This window comes from Rhinolophus sinicus, chromosome 14 (assembly GCF_057876585.1).
Source record: "Rhinolophus sinicus isolate RSI-liver-muscle chromosome 14, RSI-T2T, whole genome shotgun sequence".
NCBI lineage: Eukaryota > Metazoa > Chordata > Mammalia > Chiroptera > Rhinolophidae > Rhinolophus > Rhinolophus sinicus.
This window is the reverse complement of record NC_142514.1, coordinates 164760787-164777786: the sequence shown is the minus strand read 5'-3', so window position 1 is coordinate 164777786 and position 17000 is coordinate 164760787. Positions and strand designations below refer to the sequence as shown.

The 17000-nt window shown below is 37.2% G+C and overlaps 2 protein-coding genes across 5 annotated transcripts in view; one reads left to right on the top strand and one right to left on the bottom strand.

The window, feature by feature from the left end:
• The window catches only part of CSTF3 (cleavage stimulation factor subunit 3), a 63738-nt gene extending 54834 nt beyond the window's left edge, over positions 1-8904 (top strand). Inside the window, exons 16-21 of the mRNA XM_019738568.3 lie at positions 1585-1654; positions 3184-3379; positions 5699-5852; positions 6561-6655; positions 7677-7737; positions 8185-8904. Of these exons, the coding sequence (XP_019594127.1) occupies positions 1585-1654; positions 3184-3379; positions 5699-5852; positions 6561-6655; positions 7677-7737; positions 8185-8387 (779 nt within the window). The 3' untranslated portion in view covers positions 8388-8904. The remainder of the gene's footprint in view (positions 1-1584; positions 1655-3183; positions 3380-5698; positions 5853-6560; positions 6656-7676; positions 7738-8184) is intronic.
• Positions 8905-11916: 3012 nt separating this feature from the next.
• The window catches only part of TCP11L1 (t-complex 11 like 1), a 30732-nt gene continuing 25648 nt past the window's right edge, over positions 11917-17000 (bottom strand). For all 4 annotated transcript variants that reach the window (XM_019738577.3, XM_074336189.2, XM_074336188.2 and 1 more), the window contains one exon: positions 11917-15701. In XM_019738577.3, coding sequence (XP_019594136.2) covers positions 15499-15701 — 203 coding nt within the window. In that variant the 3' untranslated portion in view covers positions 11917-15498. The remainder of the gene's footprint in view (positions 15702-17000) is intronic.

Sequence of the window (17000 nt, the reverse complement as noted above, 5' to 3'; positions counted from 1 at the left end):
TTCTACACTCTGGAAAAGGACTTAACTCCAAAAAGTGAGACTGGAGCATTTAATTTAAAAAAAATTTTTCTTGTGTGAAATTAATGTTCCTCACCAATTTTAAACTATTTTGCTTGATTTTTTAGAATAGTTAGTATGTATATTTGCTATTCTAAAAATGAGGATGATATCTGATGTTGGCATTATTGTCTTCCAAATCAGTGTCTTAGATCAGTCGATCCATCATTTATTCAGTACCTTCTGGTTACTAGGGTCTGGGAATACAACGGTGAAAAGAACTCCACTCTTCCCTTCAGAGCATTTTCATGGGGGAATCAGATGTGTAAACATAATTACATCATCATTTGGTATTTAATTGCAGCATGAGTTCTGTGTATAAACTTGAAATATGAGTTAGGTGTATAAACTTGTTTCAGGTTTCTCATCTGCAGAATGGCCATAGTAAGAGTATCTCTCATAGGATTATAGAGAGAATTATGTAAATTTTTGCATGTGTTTGACATATATGGAATGTGGTAGGCATACTGTAAATATTAACTACCTATGATGATGGTGGCAATCATGAAAAAACAATGCTAAATACTATAATAGAGCCCTAAATGAAGTACTTTGGAAGCACAGAGAGGAGAACGTAATTTAAGTTCTAGAGTGGTGCTGCGCAATTATGGTACCAGTCGACTAGTGAATATTGAGCGCCTGAAATGTCGCTAGGCCAAAATGAAATGTGGTACAAGTGTGGAATATATACTAGATCTCAGAGTTAGTATGAAAAAAGAATGTAAAAATATCTTTAATAGTTTTTTATATTGATTATTTGTTGAAATAATAAGGACTTAGATCTTTGGGTGAAATAAAATATATTGATGTTAATTTCATCTGTTTTTTACTCTTTTAAATGTGGTTAGCAGAAAACTTAAATTACATATGTGGCCTATATTATATTCCTGTTGGACGGCACTGTTCTAGAGGGTGTCATAGAGAAGGGGACATGAGATAAGTCTTGAAGGATGAGCATTAGTTAATTTTTTAATTTTTTAATTTTTTTTTGACTCTTAAGTTTTAATTCACCTCTCATGAGCATTCTTAATTCATTTTCCATTTGCATATTTACCTACCAATCTGGATATTATCGTACCTTACAGGAATTTAAAGTTAAATAGTCAGTAATCCTGGTGCTGCAAAATAATAAACTCAACTATATCTAAATTTGAGCTAGCCATCCTTCATATTCAATGTATTTTAAAACTATCAATAATCTGACACTTATAATGGTAGCAGATATGTAATTTTCATTAGTTTTAAAAGGCAAATGGGATGTCTGGTTTAGATACCACACTGTTCTAAATTGCTTAATATTTCAACTAAGGAGGGATAAACTGACTTCTAGTTATAGACCTGACTTCTAGTTATAGCTCACTTAATTTTTTTGATCTTCAGGTTTCCTCATCTATAAAAATTGGGTGTGATAATAGTTACCTTTCTGCATAGGATTTTTGTGAGGATTAAATGAAATAATTCATGTGCAAATACACGAATTGTAAAACTGAATTTTTTTAATATTTAAAAACTCTTCTATTACCCTAGAGGACAATAATACCCGAGTTTTGTTTGAACGAGTTTTAACATCTGGAAGCCTTCCTCCTGAGAAGTCAGGGTAAGCCATTGTGAAAATTTGTCAGTCAGGTTCTAATGGCGGCTTTAATACTTAAATTGTGATCTATGGGATGAACGTTTCTTGTTGAATATAAGTTTTAGGAGAAGTTTCCCTTCTGTTTCAAAGCTTAACTTACAGATGCCTGACTGCAATATTTTTAGACCTGTTTAAGGTCATTCTTTTTCAGTTTTTGCATACTGTTTAGCATTGTTTTGAGAGATGCCTTAGCAATTTATTATTGCCTATTTTAATATATCTTTCTAGTTTGCTGTATTCCTAGAAATTGATATGAACAAATTAGAGAAGTGTTCTGAGATGTTTAACTCCCTAACTCAAGAGCATAGTTTTACATATTGAAAGTTTGACACATTATGTCCCTGATTTATGGATTGGACTGTCAGTTTTACCAAACAGGAACAACATGGAATAGTGATACCCTGAAAATAGTAAGGCTCTGGAGTCTTGGGCTCAAATTCCCAGCTTAGCCAGCTACACCTTGGGCAGATCTCATAATATTACCAGTTCTTACTTTCTCCTCAAATAACAATAGTATTTATCAATATAGGATTTTTGTGATAATCCTGTACCTGGTATATAATACTGTGTTTCCCTGAAAATAAGACCTAGCAAGACAATTAGCTCTAATGCGTCTTTTTTTAGAGCAAAAATTAATATAGGACCTGGTCTTATTTTAATATAAGACCACATATAATATAATACCGGGTCTTATATAATATAGTATAAGACTGGGTATAATATAATATAATACTGGATCTTATATTAATTTTTGCTCCAAAAGATGCATTAGAGCTGATGGTCCAGCTAGGTCTTATTTTCAAGAAAACATGGTAGGTACTCAGTATATTTCTTTAGTACAAAGGTGCTTAATGACACTTAAGTAGAGTTGCAGTTAATTTTGGCTGTTAGAATAGTGGTGAGGTACAAATTTATCCCCAATGATCCATATCAATGGGAAAAAATAGAGTCCTTTTAAATTTTTATTCATACATGGAATGAAGAATGTATTCTACCTTATAATGCACACCACTCAACAACATGGTGAAGCCACATTATTCAGGAGAAATTGGAAATCTGTCCCAGTTCCTTTTTTAGCTCTTCAACCTAGAGTTTACCCTCTCTAGGGTAAATATCTCTCTTATTGACCACAAAGGATATGAAGTTATGCTAAATAAAACAAAACAAAACACACACACACACACACACACACACACACACAGGGTTTAAGTACAGAAGTATTTAGGGTGAAATGTTATGAAATGTTACATTCAAATACTTGAGCAAAAACAAGGAAAATATGGCAACATATTAACAATGATTAAATCTACATAATGATATATAGATATTTGTTACACTATTCTATTTTTCTATAATTTGGAGAGCCTTATAATAAAAAAGATACTTTTATAATTCAAAAAAGTGGAGAGGGGGAATTTAAGTCTTTTTTGTAAATGAACTTCCAGCTCCAACCCCAGAATAATTAAGTATTGATTATATTTATTTTCTTACAGAGAAATCTGGGCCCGATTTCTAGCTTTTGAAAGTAATATTGGTGATCTAGCTAGTATACTCAAAGTGGAGAAAAGACGGTTTACAGCATTCAAAGAAGAGTATGAAGGCAAAGAAACAGCTTTACTGGTAGATAGATACAAGTTCATGGATTTATATCCTTGTTCTGCAAGTGAACTAAAAGCACTTGGTTATAAGGTATGTACTTAGGATCAAGATGTGTGTCCTTACTTTTCCCATGTTTTAGAATAGTTTGTGGATAAACTTCACTCTAAAGAAAATTCTGAAGTAGAAATTAATCTAGTTTTAGAATAGATTTGCATAAAACAAAAAAAATTCAGGGATTTTCTTTGGGTTTATGAAACATTGAGTATCAAAAGTACTGAACAAAATGAGAATTAAAATGAGATTTAACAAATACTTTCATTCTTTCCTGGAAATTGTTAATGCTTTATGTCTAATGAGCAGATAAATGGAAGTGTTGGGGAGGGAAGAAAAACAAAGGAAAATCTGAATGTCATCTTAGGTATTACATTTTTTTTCTAGTAGTTCTTAAAACTGATGAATATATTTTGATAGGTGATCTTAGACTGAATGTAGTTCCTGTTACATATTTATAGATATAATGGAGGAATATTATAGCTTGTTAAATCCATAAATTTCCTTGAGTGATCTGTATCTTTAAAACAGCGCTCCTTTAGTGGGGCCCTTGAGGAAATTAGCTTATCTAGGAATGGAACTCCTCTGTGTAGACCACTAAGTCATAAGAAAACCATACTGGTTACCTGTACCTGTCAGACCACGAGGAAAGATGAATATTTACACAGCCCCAAAAATAGCCCTTGCTGAGAAAACCATTTTTCTGTCATTTCTTGATTTTTATGTGTCATGTGAACAAAGACCAAGATGGAAACCCAAAGGGAAGCTGTATCCACGAGTCCTAGATTGGTCCCTATAATCCAACCAGCATTAGGATGTTCCTGACCATCATCCTCCATTTCCTCACTGTCCTCTTTTGGCCCATGTCTCATTGGTCTGGTGTCCAAACAGATTAAAATGTTTGAGAAAAATGACCCATAATTAAACTTCGTACCTTTTTATTAGTGGAAGGTCCAGTCTGTGCCAGTCCGATTCCTACTCTGAACTCAGGGTTTCCTGCTCAGGGCTGAGCAGGTTCTGCTTCTAGTTGAACTATTGCTCAATGAAAAGCCAAAGACATTTTAGACTGTGTGGATTTGTTAGGAAACGCTATCTCAACTTTGCCAAGTTGAAAAGGAAAATTAAGGAAATTAATGAAAATTTTAAAGAGCTTATTGTTTCTAAGTAGAACTTCTTAAATATGAATTTTCCATTTTATAATTCTATTTCTACTCTTTTTGTTTATTTGGGAAGGATTAATGTGCTTCTGTGTGTGTAACATGTTACATGAGAGAGGGAAAGTGAGAAAAAGGTGATTCCCAGTGGGCCTACTCATTTAGATTTGCCAGCAACTGCACATGAGCAAATTTTGAGAAAGTGAAATGGTCTTATATCTTTTTTTTTTTTTTTTTAAGAATATTTATAAGAGCTTATTTGAGCCAAACTGACGACAATTGCTGGGAAGCAAGATCTCAAATGCACTCTCTTGTATCCCTTGATGGTGGCAAAAATGGGCCTTTTGCATTCTAGACAGGCAGATTGATTGACACAGGTTGGCCTGTAGCAGAGGAACTTCTCTGGGGTAGGGTCTCTGCTAATAGGTGGCCGTTTCACTCCCTGAGACTTATTCTCAGCGCTGGCAGAGCATCCTGATGGGGCATTGCTTGTACAGTATACTAAAGTTAGACAGTGGATGGGCCTGTGCTCCAGTCCTCTGCTTCTTGGCTGTATGACCTCGGAATATTAGACACTCTTTGAGCTTCAGTCCCTTGTCTAAAATGGAGATGTTACTATTGGCCTCATCAAAGGGAATAAATGGCTAAAATTATCTGACAAATAGTGAGTGCTTGATAAGGGTTCTTTCTCCCTGTAATAGTATGTTGGGAATAATTTTTTATTTCATTAGCAAAATCTTACTAGCTAATATATAAGCAATGATAAACTTGATTTTAGCATTCATGAAGCAGGACCTCACTTAATCCAGTTACTTCATTTAAAGAAACAACATATTTCTTTAGTGGAAGGGAGGAATCAGAAAAATATCTGAAATTGCAGATTTTCTTCCAAATTACTCCAGTCTTATGTATTTACCCATAAAAACTTGTAGCTATCTGACAAATGTCCTACCTGGCAACACGGTGTCTAAATTATTTTTAACTGGGGTTGGGTAAGGTTACAAAACACCAAATCTTCAGTCTTTTAGCTTTACTTTGTTGAGTGTTTAACAGTCTTTACCATCACCAAGTTCTTGCTTATCCCTCTTCCTTCTCTATGATTTTAACCCAATTACTCAGTGTATCCTCAAGATTGTAGAATTGCACAATTATACTCTACAAGTCCCTTTTTCAGGTTTAGGATTCTTCTGTTCTGCATTTTCAGGATGTCTCCCGTGCTAAGCTAGCAGCTATAATTCCAGACCCAGTTGTAGCTCCTTCTATAGTGCCTGTTCTGAAAGATGAAGTGGATAGAAAACCAGAATACCCTAAACCAGATACTCAGCAGATGATTCCATTTCAGCCACGACATTTAGCACGTAAGCCATGACTTTAGATCCAGTACTGAGACCTCAGTTTGTTTATTGATTTAAATCCAGAGGTGTGGGGGGCAAAGCAATGTGACCTTACCATTGTAGGTTATTAGACCAGGGTCACTGTAACAAGTGACTTGACTATAATTTTTGAACTACGTTAAGAATGTCTAAAAAGAAAAAGCTCAATGATCCAGATTCCAGTAACCCATTTGGGCAGTGATACTTAGTTTTCAGAAATGCTGCTGCACACAGATTACCTGTACAGCTGGAAACTTACTTCCCTGATGTTATTTGGTATTATTTATACTTACCTATGGGTAGTAATCCCTCGAGATCTTATTTGAACCAGGCCCTTTTGATTAAATATGTTGTTGAATAACTGACTTTAAACAGGATTGCAAACAAATGACTTGTGAGGCTTAGAAATGGTCTTTGATGAAAATGGACTTTAGTTCAGCCCTTGGGTTGTCTATGCAAAGTCACTTGTTTACTCTTCTGCCTCCCAGTGGCCATGGAGTTGAGACTGCTCTCACTGTCTCACCCACTTGAGTTTGGTCAAACATTTAAAGCACTGAAAGCAATTTAAAATGTCCAGAACAAAGCAACATAGACATAGAACATCTTTATATACAAATTACTTACTTATTTTAGCTCTTAAATGTGTAGAAATTCTTCCATTCCATCTGATCCCTACTTTTCTTTCTCTTATAGCCCCAGGCTTACACCCTGTCCCTGGTGGAGTATTCCCAGTACCTCCTGCAGCTGTTGTTTTAATGAAACTTCTCCCTCCTCCTATCTGTTTTCAGGTTTGTTGACTGTTTTCATGATAGATATTTGCTCTATGGGTTACAGTAACTGTGCTTCATATCTTGTATCATGGGAAATATAAAGTAGTGCTATTTTTAACTTGTCAGATTATTGGGGATTAAAATTTATTTGTGTCAATGTCACTAATCAGAGAAATATAAATTAAAACCACAATGAGATATCACCTCACACCTGTCAGAATGGCCATCATCAATAAATCAACAAACAACAAATGTTGGTGAAGATGTGGAGAAAAGGGAGAACTCGTGCACTGTTGGTGGGATTGTAAATTGGTGCAGCCACTATGGAAAATGGTTTGGAGGTTCCTCAAAAAATTAAAAATAAAACTACCATATGGCCCAGCAATCCCACTTCTGAGTATTTATCCAAATAAATCCAAAGCACTAATTCGAAAAGACATATACACCCTTGTGTTCACTGCAGCATTATTTACAACAGCCAAGACATAGAAGCAACCTAAGTGTCCATCAGTAGATGAATGAATAAAGAATATGTGGCACATACTCTTCAACCACAAAATGGAATATTACTCAACCACAAAAAAATGAAATCTTACCATTTGCAACAATAAGGTTGGACCTAGAGGATATTATGCTAAATGAAATAAGTTAGAGAAAGACAAATAACACATAGTTTCACTTATATGTGAAATCTATAAAACAAAATAAATGAATAAACAAAACAGAAACAGACCCATAGAAACAAACTGATGATTGCCAGATGGGAGGCAGGTTGGGAGTTGGGTGAAAAAGGTGACGGGATTAAGTACCAATTAGCAGTTACAAAAGTCACAAGGATGTAAAGTACAGCACAGGGAATATAGTCAATGATGTGGTAATGTATGTGGTGTCAGGGTACTAGATTATCAGGGGAGGAAATCACCTCGTATAAGCGTCTAACCACTATGCTGCACACCTGAAACTAGTATAATATTGAATGTCAACTGTAATTGAACAATAAAAAAAAATTTTAAATAAAATGTATTTGTTGTCAAAATAGGGTCCTTTTGTACAAGTGGATGAACTAATGGAAATTTTCCGAAGATGTAAGATACCAAATAGTAAGTGATAAAAGTGCCTTTTCTTAGAGTGGAATTCACATTGTTGTCTCCTATGCAGGAGAGATTGTTTTTCTTCGCCACTGAAGTTTCCAAAAGCAGCTAGCCATCATATAGAAGTACAAAGAAACCTAGGAGTGATCCAAACTCTCTTTGGCACAGAGAGAATTGTTCATATCCTAATTCCATGAAGTAAAATGTCATAAAAGCTCATCTTTTCTATTCATGTGAATGTGCTCTATCAGACTTGGCTTATGAAAACCATTTTATTAATTTTAACAGCAGCTTTTGTCTTTTCCTTTAATTATTTAGTCAGTAGTACTATCCCATGCTTTGCTAATAGTAGGCTATGAAGTGAACTATAAAGTATCCAAAGTAGTAGACACATATTCTTTCATAGCAGGGTAATTTTCAATATCTTCCAATGTGCTTTATGTTTTGTTTCGATAGCTGTTGAGGAAGCTGTGAGGATCATTACCGGTGGAGCCCCAGAGCTAGCTGTGGAAGGCAACGGCCCGGTGGAAAGTAATGCAGTACTCACCAAGGCCGTGAAAAGGCCCAATGAGGATTCAGATGAGGATGAGGAAAAGGGAGCTGTCGTCCCCCCTGTTCATGACATTTACAGAGCACGGCAGCAGAAGCGAATTCGGTGAAGCAGGCTCAAAACCGGCCTCTGAAAGAAACTCTTATCCAGGATTCCCTTTTTGCCTCTTAAGTCATATGTTTAAAAGAGACAATGCTTTGTTACAAGGTTCTTGGAAACAAAGTTGTATTGTCATTGGTGCCTCTATCATATGGTTCTTGAGAAAAAACAACCAACCTGTGTGAATTTTAGAATATGGAACAGACCTATGCTCCAAGCAAAATTAGGTTTTCAAAAATGTGAGAGCAGTACAAAATGGCAGAACCACATTTTGTTCCCTCTTCAAGGGTGTCTCATATGTGCCGCTTGAAGACTTGTGAGTTTTCAACAGTTTTATTTTAAAAACTGGATGGCTTATGATTGTAAAGCATTTTATCACATTTTCTGAAAACAGTTGTTCTCGGTTTGCTTATGTAGAGTCCTGCCTTATTGTTTGTTTTTATTTATGGCAGAATGTACGGAATCTGTTTTGTAGTTTAAAATTTTAAAACAATCCTTTAAAAAAATAAAAGGATCTCAAAAAATCACTCCTCTTTCTGCTGCTTTCATTTAAAACTTATTTAAATGAAGCTACTTATTTAGCCAATACCTTTTCAAAATAAATATCAAGGCAGAGTCATCTTATATTTACTGTGTGTACACTTAATTACATGTCCTCCCTGGCCTTTTTCGTTGCTAACTGAAATATAAGGGATCCATTTTTAAGAGGCAAACTAACCGTTTTAGAAGTCCTTAAATATGAATGCACTTTCCCCAATTAACCTGGGGCAGATTGAGATATTAGCATGTGTGGGAATTCCTTTAATCATCCACTGTCTTTTTTTTTTAATTTATTGGGGTGACAATTGTTAGTAAAATTACATAGATTTCAGGAGTACAATTCTGTATTACATCATCTATAAATCCCATTGTGTGTTCACCACCCAGAGTCAGTTCTCCTTCCATCACCATATATTTGACCCACTGTCTGTTCTAACATAAATATATTTCAGAAGGGTGCTCAGTGCTGAAGAATGTTTTTTTTTTCATCAGCTAAACACAGATAGCACTAAAGAAAACTGTTAGGTTGATGCAAAAGTAATTTCGGTTTTTGCAGTTATTAACCTTTTAAAACGTAATTACTTTTGCATCAACTTAATACTACAGCCAATTAACCAAATTAATTACAAACTTATCACGCAAATTAAGCTCAAAGAATTAGGTTTTGCTCATCAACAAAACAATATGAAGGGTACAAGTAGTACCATATAGCATAGATTTTAAAATATAGAAATATAGAGATGTATAGAATCTTTCCTGAAGTGCTATTTTGGATAGTGTTTTGAAGACAAAATGTTTTCAGATACTTATAATGGTTTATAATAATGTGCCCATAAATGAGAAAACAAAGCCACATGAATGTGCATGAGAAATGATCTTTATTTTAGCATTGTAATAAAGAGAAAACATGTGCGCCTGCATGCACGCATGTACACACACACACACACACACCTACACCCTACCTTGGTGAAAAGTGCCAGCAAGCATTGTTAAGGCCATTGTGTCTGTTATTAATATAATTGCTCCTACTGCATTTATTTCTAAGATTTTTCTTCTAGAAATTATCTGATCTTTAAACATAAAAAGGATGATTTCTTGTTAGAAGAAAACATTTTCTAATGTTCTAACCGTTCTAGATATAAGGAATTTTTAGTTTTTAATATGATTCTGTCTGAATATTTGATCATTCCTTTTGTAAACACAGTTGAATAAGTAGCATGATGTTGGACATTTGAATTTACTTTTGGAACTCTACTGTGCAGACAGGCTCTCAGGGGATAGCCAGTCCTCCAAGTCAAAGGACTCATATCTGTATTGCTAGACGCAGAGAAATTTCCCAAAAAAATCCATATTTTTCCTTTTTACAGAAACAATGACAGAATCTCCCCCACAATTCTAGAACTGGATTAAGAACTGCAAGTCCTTCCTAAACAAAAATTAGTCAAACTCTGGCCTTTAGCACTAAATTTCAAACCAGAGGTTATGTCTATGTTGCCACACCTGGCAAAGTAAAAGGCCATAACTACCTAGTAGTAAATGTAAAACTGAAAACCAAATTGTACCACTGGGAAAGAATGAAAAGATACATCACTTTTATCAGCACATTGACCTTGGTCAATAATTACGAATTCATTTGGTAATTTTATAATCCTGCATTGGCCTACATTTAGTATGTAAAACTAAGTGTTAATTTACACAGTAGTAAAAGTATAATTACCATGTTCATAAATTTTGTTTTTTTACATTTCAATTCCCAAAACAAACTTCATTAAAGTCGGTAGTTCTTCCTTGACTGTGACCTTCAGCAAGTGAAATTATATTTACTTAAATAAAAATTTCATAAGTCTTGAAAGATAATTCATAGCAAGTAACGAAACTTAGGTACCTGTTAAATATTCAACAGAAGTGTGATAGCTTACCAAGCTTTGGGAATAAAAGTCAAGAAAAACAATTCAACAGTTTACTAAATTTTCTTCCCTGTCTGAGCCCTGACCAAAGTTCTGCTTTGAACATAAGGAAGACAGTCCTTTAAAAAGAGGCAACAGGGCGGCCGGATGGCTCAGTTGGTTGGAACGGGAGCTCTCAACAACAAGGTTGCTGGTTCAATTCCCTCATGGTATGGTGGGCTGTGTCCCCTGCAAGTAAAGATTGAAAACGGCAACTGGACTTGGAGCTGAGCTGAACCCTGCACAACTAGATCGGAGGACAACTTGGAGCTGATGGGCCTTGGAAAAACACCCTGTCCCCCAATATTCCGCAATAAAAATTTAAAAAAAAAAAAGGCAACATTGGACAGCCGGTTGGCTCAGTGGTTAGAGCACAGTGCTCATAACACCAGGGTCACTGGTTCAATTCCCACATGGGCCAGTGAGCTGCATCCTCCACAATTAGATATTGGGAAAAACTAAAAAAAAAAAAACAAAAAAAAAAAACCACAAAAAAAACATGGAGCTGATGGGTCCTGGAAAAAAACACACTGTTCCCCAATATTCCCCAATTAAAAATTTTTTTTTAAATAAAAAGAGGCAACATGAATCAGAAACACAGAAAAAAATAGTTTGCTTCCATTTTAAGGGTGCTTTTAAGTGAGAAGTTGCACTTAAAGCTTCTCAATGTTTTGTTCAGATATGACAAACCTGACAATGGTGAAATCTGACTATTGCTGCTAACTCCAGACACATCTGATTTCAAAACTAAACACTCCATCACACTGGGCCTATAGATTAGTTCTGGTTCTTAGGTTCAGAAGGCAATATAGTAAGGTATAACAGAAACCCATACTAGGTGCAGTTTTAAGTAAAATTCTGCCCTGTTTAGATTTCTGACACTTATTTTCTAGGACTTTAGCTATTTCTGAAAGCATCAGTTAACATCTGATAGGCTAATCAAGCTTACTGGGCTTAAAGCTTTCCCCTCTCTCATCCCATCGAGTTGATTTCAATACTATGAATAAAAGGCTATCCATTAAAATAGTTATACAACACAGAATCCAATTTAAATGCAGTTGCAAACGTCATTGTAGTTCTTTATTTAGAGTATGTTTTCAATGAGATTATGTCTTTAAATATGAGTGTCATAGCCCATCACCCATTACCATTCAGTCATCCATTCATTTGTTCGTTCATGCATTCACTTAGTTCAAACAATAGTACAGAGGCGGAGATGGGGAGAAATCACTGGGGTGGAGGTGGACACTGGGAGATACGGTAACACTGCAGCTCCAGTAGGAGATGATGAAATAATAGTCTTGGGACAGGATAGGAGGGAAACTATAGGCCTGTAAGACGTGCCTGAGTGAAGGGAGGTTGGCACCAACAGTTAATGATAACAGAGGTACACCTACAGGTAGAGGGTATGTGCTCTCCTTTGTCATTAACAAAGGAACTTACAGTCCATGCACTAAGCATGCTAATATCCATTATCAAATGCTATCCTCACAGGAAGTGTGAGTTGGTATTGTTTCCCATGAAAATACTGAGGCCAATATTTTGCCTTACTGGCCATAAAGTAAAACTAGTAAAAAGGCAACACAGGAAAGACTCAAACCCAGATCTTCCTCTAAATCAGGAGCTTTGTGCACATTCCTACTGCAGTCCACTTAAGTTATGTAAGTCAGATTTGTCACAGAATGTCAGAACTGGAAAGGAGTTTCCAGGTCAAGTCTGGTCCTTTCACTTGTAGGTGTTAGAAATGGGTCCTGATTTGCCTCAGCTAGTATGGAACAGAAATGGGATTAGAACTCTGGTTTCTTGACAGCTCCCCATCTTGGCACTCTACCACCCTGCCTCCAAATGAAAACAAACACAAATGTTAGACATATAAATCTGGAAATCAAACAGCAAACACCTATTTCTTTTGAAACTCTCCAGGAAAGTTGGTGGGAGCAACACCTTTCTATTCCCAGGAATTTTAAGGCTTGGAGAAATTAAAATAAGCACTGCCACAAAAACAGAATTGCGGAATAATCCATTTACAATCATCAGCCAGTATGTTACCTTATATGCCTATTATGTCAAACTTAATAACTTTTCTTCACACAGAAAAAAGTTCTTATTACCTATATTGTCTGCTGCATTTAACCAGTAAGACATCCTATCAGTGCGGTTCTTACCTGAAATATATTTATAGTTGGGTTACATGGTTATATAAACAATCACATGTAACAGCTTGCTTTAAAAGTAATGAGATTTAAAAACAAAAACACCTAGACTAATAATCTATCCACCCAGCTGAGAGCTGACAAAGTAGCAGTTACTGCTCTAGACATTCATTCATTCATTCGACTGTCAAATAAATCACTTGTTGATACTGACCTAACTCTCAGGGCTCTGGGTTCTATCCACATGTAGTAAAGTACTACTGCCAAATAAATTTAGCAGTTTCATAAAAGACACGTTTCCACAAACCCATTAGGCAGGAAATCATGTCAAATCTAATCAGTATGCACTATATAGAACCAATTCAATATGGAGGGATAATTTATATGCCATAGGATATTTTGTCTTGGAGGGAGAGATAGAGAGCTGTAGGGAGGAGTTACAAGTAGATGCTTAATCATTTCCTGAGTGACTAAATGAACTAAGTGAATTTTCCTGGCCCTTAGTGATAATCCCATGAGATTCCAGGAGAAAAACTAGCTCACTTATCTTCAAAGAGCAACAACGAAACGATTCAATATGAATACTGTGATTCTGAACTTTGCCTCCTTCATTCTTGGCTTTTACCACTTGTAGAACTCCACCAGTGGAAACTGAGGTAGGGGGGTCATGAGAGTCTGTGAAGCTCCCCATTAGACAATACGCATTTAAGATTTCAAACTGCCCAAACTTTGTCAGTTTAGGAACTTGCGAGGGGAAAAAAAAAATCTTGTGACAGTTAACAATTACGAAAGAAAGCAAAAAGAAGAATTTTGGAGATTTAGGAAGAACAACTGCGGGAAGTAGTGATCCATCTGGTGTATTTGCGGGTAAAGCTCCCTTCCTTCATTCTTGGAGGGGGAGGCTGAGGTGGGCTGAGTGCTGCCCCCGCTCGGGTTTCCCAGCCGGGGAACTGATACCACACAGCCCATGAGCACGGCTGCCATACAGCAACCTCACCTCTGGAAACCATTCCAAGAGGGACCGCACTGAATACACTATAAAAGATACGATTTTGTTCTTTGAAAGTTCTACTTACTGACCTTTTGTCCCTTTCCAATGAAACTAGGGAAGATATGTCCTTGAGTCTAAACTTGAATGATATGACGTCTGACCACATAATGCAGCATACATTTCTGACGGCAAGTAAAAAGCATGTGGCATGTATGTGGAGAAATCATATTCTCTTAGTACAACCATTCACTCCTCCGAAGCCCGGTATCACTGGACGGTCTACAGGGTAAGTGTCCCCTGGCTGCCCAGACCCTGGCCCTCACTCCACCCACACCCTTCGTCACCTTTAATAAAGGGACTCCTTGCATTATTCACCCCCTGCTGTCCCGGCAGTCGCAGATCACTGCCAACAAACGCATGGCTCTGCTCCTAATAAAATGTCTGAAATACACACATGCACATGCACACATTTTATTTTTTAATAGAACAGGTCATCTATGAAGCCCAAACTCCCCTTTCAGTCACAGGCTATGTCAGGAATTCTGGTCACTGAAGTTCCTTGAAAAATACTGCTCGAAACCCAGGGATTTTCTGTGACTTCCTTACCAAAGAAATACGTCAACGTACACTATTTTATCTGAAACCACTTCACTCTAATTCTGGAATTCTAATCCAATCAATAGCATCTGTGCATTGTGTCAGACTGAATTTTTCAGTAAAAACTCCTGACATTTATTTCCTTTTATAGTACACTAACATATATTTAAAAATATAAATATTTCCTCCTTACCATTCAAGGCTTAAAAGTCAAAGAATTTCCTTTCTCTAGATCCCATAAGTCACAGTCCTATCATCCAGGCTCAGGAGTAATTTTGGGTAAAAGAATAAACTTTTCAAAATCAAGTAAGTCTCTTCTAGAACAAAAGGGCTCTGGAGCTCTGGCTAGGTCAGACAGGGAGAAGCAATAAATGGGGGGTCAGCGGGGAAGACAGTAGGACTGTATAAGCCCTTCTAACACAACATACCTGGAGGGACGACGGGTGGGAAGCTCTGCGAGAGAGGGGCAAGAGTCTAAACACGTCATGGCTTAGTTGCTTCCACTCCTGGGTGACTGTCAGATACTCTTGGGTGTGCGAAAGAAAAACCACCCAGATGGCAGATGAGAGATCCCAGCCTCCTGGGAGAGGCAGCCACAATCATAATGGGGTGGGGAGGGGGTAGAGACACAGGGCAGGCAACCTTAAAAACTCAAGATAAGGAAAAGCTTCTTTGATTTGTAAACTTTCACTCATAAATACAAACCCTCAAAAGAGAATTCAGTGCATTTTTCAACAAGTCTTTTCAACAGTGATACACAATAGTCTTCCTTTTGGAATCAATGCTACTAAATACCAATGTACTAAATGTAGCCATTTTCCAAAGCAATGTTATAGCTGAGAACAGGTATTCTGAGTTGAGTAGATCATACTGCTGCTGTAGGGAGCACACATGTTAGGGTCTGACAAGGATCTTACTGAGAATTGCATCATAGTAGGGACTGAAGACCATCTTGTTATAGTTGACCAGGCGAACGAATTTAACGGCAACTTCCTCCAGTTCTGTTTGGACCGGACCCAATCCCCCAGGTACTGTGGGCAATGGCTTCTGATGACCTGACGCAAGGTAGGTTTCTAAGAAGGTCAGGATTCGGGAATCTGGGATAGAAAAGAAAGCAGTTGGTTGTTTCTTGTTTGGGGTGACCTTACAAACTTCTGATTATGCTTCAGTTTTTAGCTTAAACGTCACCTTTTCAGGAACGTCTTTCCTGACCACCCCCTAGATCAGGGGCCCACAGCACCTTGCACTTCTGAACAGTCATCACATGTGTAATGTTTCCTGCCTCCCTCTACTGGTTAGTTTCACGAGGGTAGGAACCATGCTTATCTCGTTCATCATTCTCTCCCCAGCATCCAGCACGCTGCCTGGCATGGAACCTGGTCCCAGGAAAAGATCAAAATACATTTGGGAAGCGAGGATAAATGTATGAATGAATAAAGGGGGACAAGAGTGTTCACAGGCTCTGCTCTCAGAGGAGCAAGACATACTGAGACCAGCATTAGCCACTGAAGACCCCAAATTCCAGCACTGTTGGCTGTGATCTGTCTTTTCCCACTGAGCCCACATGAAAGAAGCCTGAGCTTCCTTCTTGAATGCCACGATGGAAAGCCATGGAGTTGTGGGCATTTGTAAACTTGTCCTACTCTGAGGAGTAATCTAGGTTGATGGTTTTTTAGCCCATTCCCCTCTATGACACGTCTGTACTCTCCTGTGTATAAAAATGAGTGTGTGCAAGCCATATTTCTTGTAGATTTTATTACAAAAGCAACAGGGACATTCATATTGAATAAGCTTGTGCAAACTTCATGCCCACCCTGTGCCCTGGGGAATCTCTCAGGTACAAACGACTTAGACCCTTTGGGACCCAATAGCTCACTGACCGAATGAGTCCTATCACCCCTGTCCCAAAGACAACTTGGTTTTCTGAAGGTTCCCAGAGCTGGAAGCCTCCCCCAGAAGTGGAGACCCTCAGATCATTCCTCCCCGAGGGCTGGTTTGTATCCCCATGTTTACAACTGGCTGTCACTAAACAACCAGGCTGGCAGACAAAGAGCGGCTCGTTACCAGTCGTCTTATTTATAGGCACTTTCCTGCATTTCTACCAAGGTCAATAATATTAATGGTCTGATATTAATTTTTGCTCCAAAAGACGCATTAGAGCTGATTGTCCAGCTAGGTCTTATTTTCGGGGAAATACGGTAGAAGAAGAAGCAGGACCATGTCACTGGTCCAGCCTCTACTCCAACCTGAAATCTGATAACCATGGATCATTCAGCTTTTGCTTGAAGCCTGCCAATTTTTCACTATGTATATGTTGAACACGTATCATAAAGAAGTTGAGGAAGAAATTCAAAATTAATTAAATTACATTTAAAGATAAACCTGAATTTTTAAAA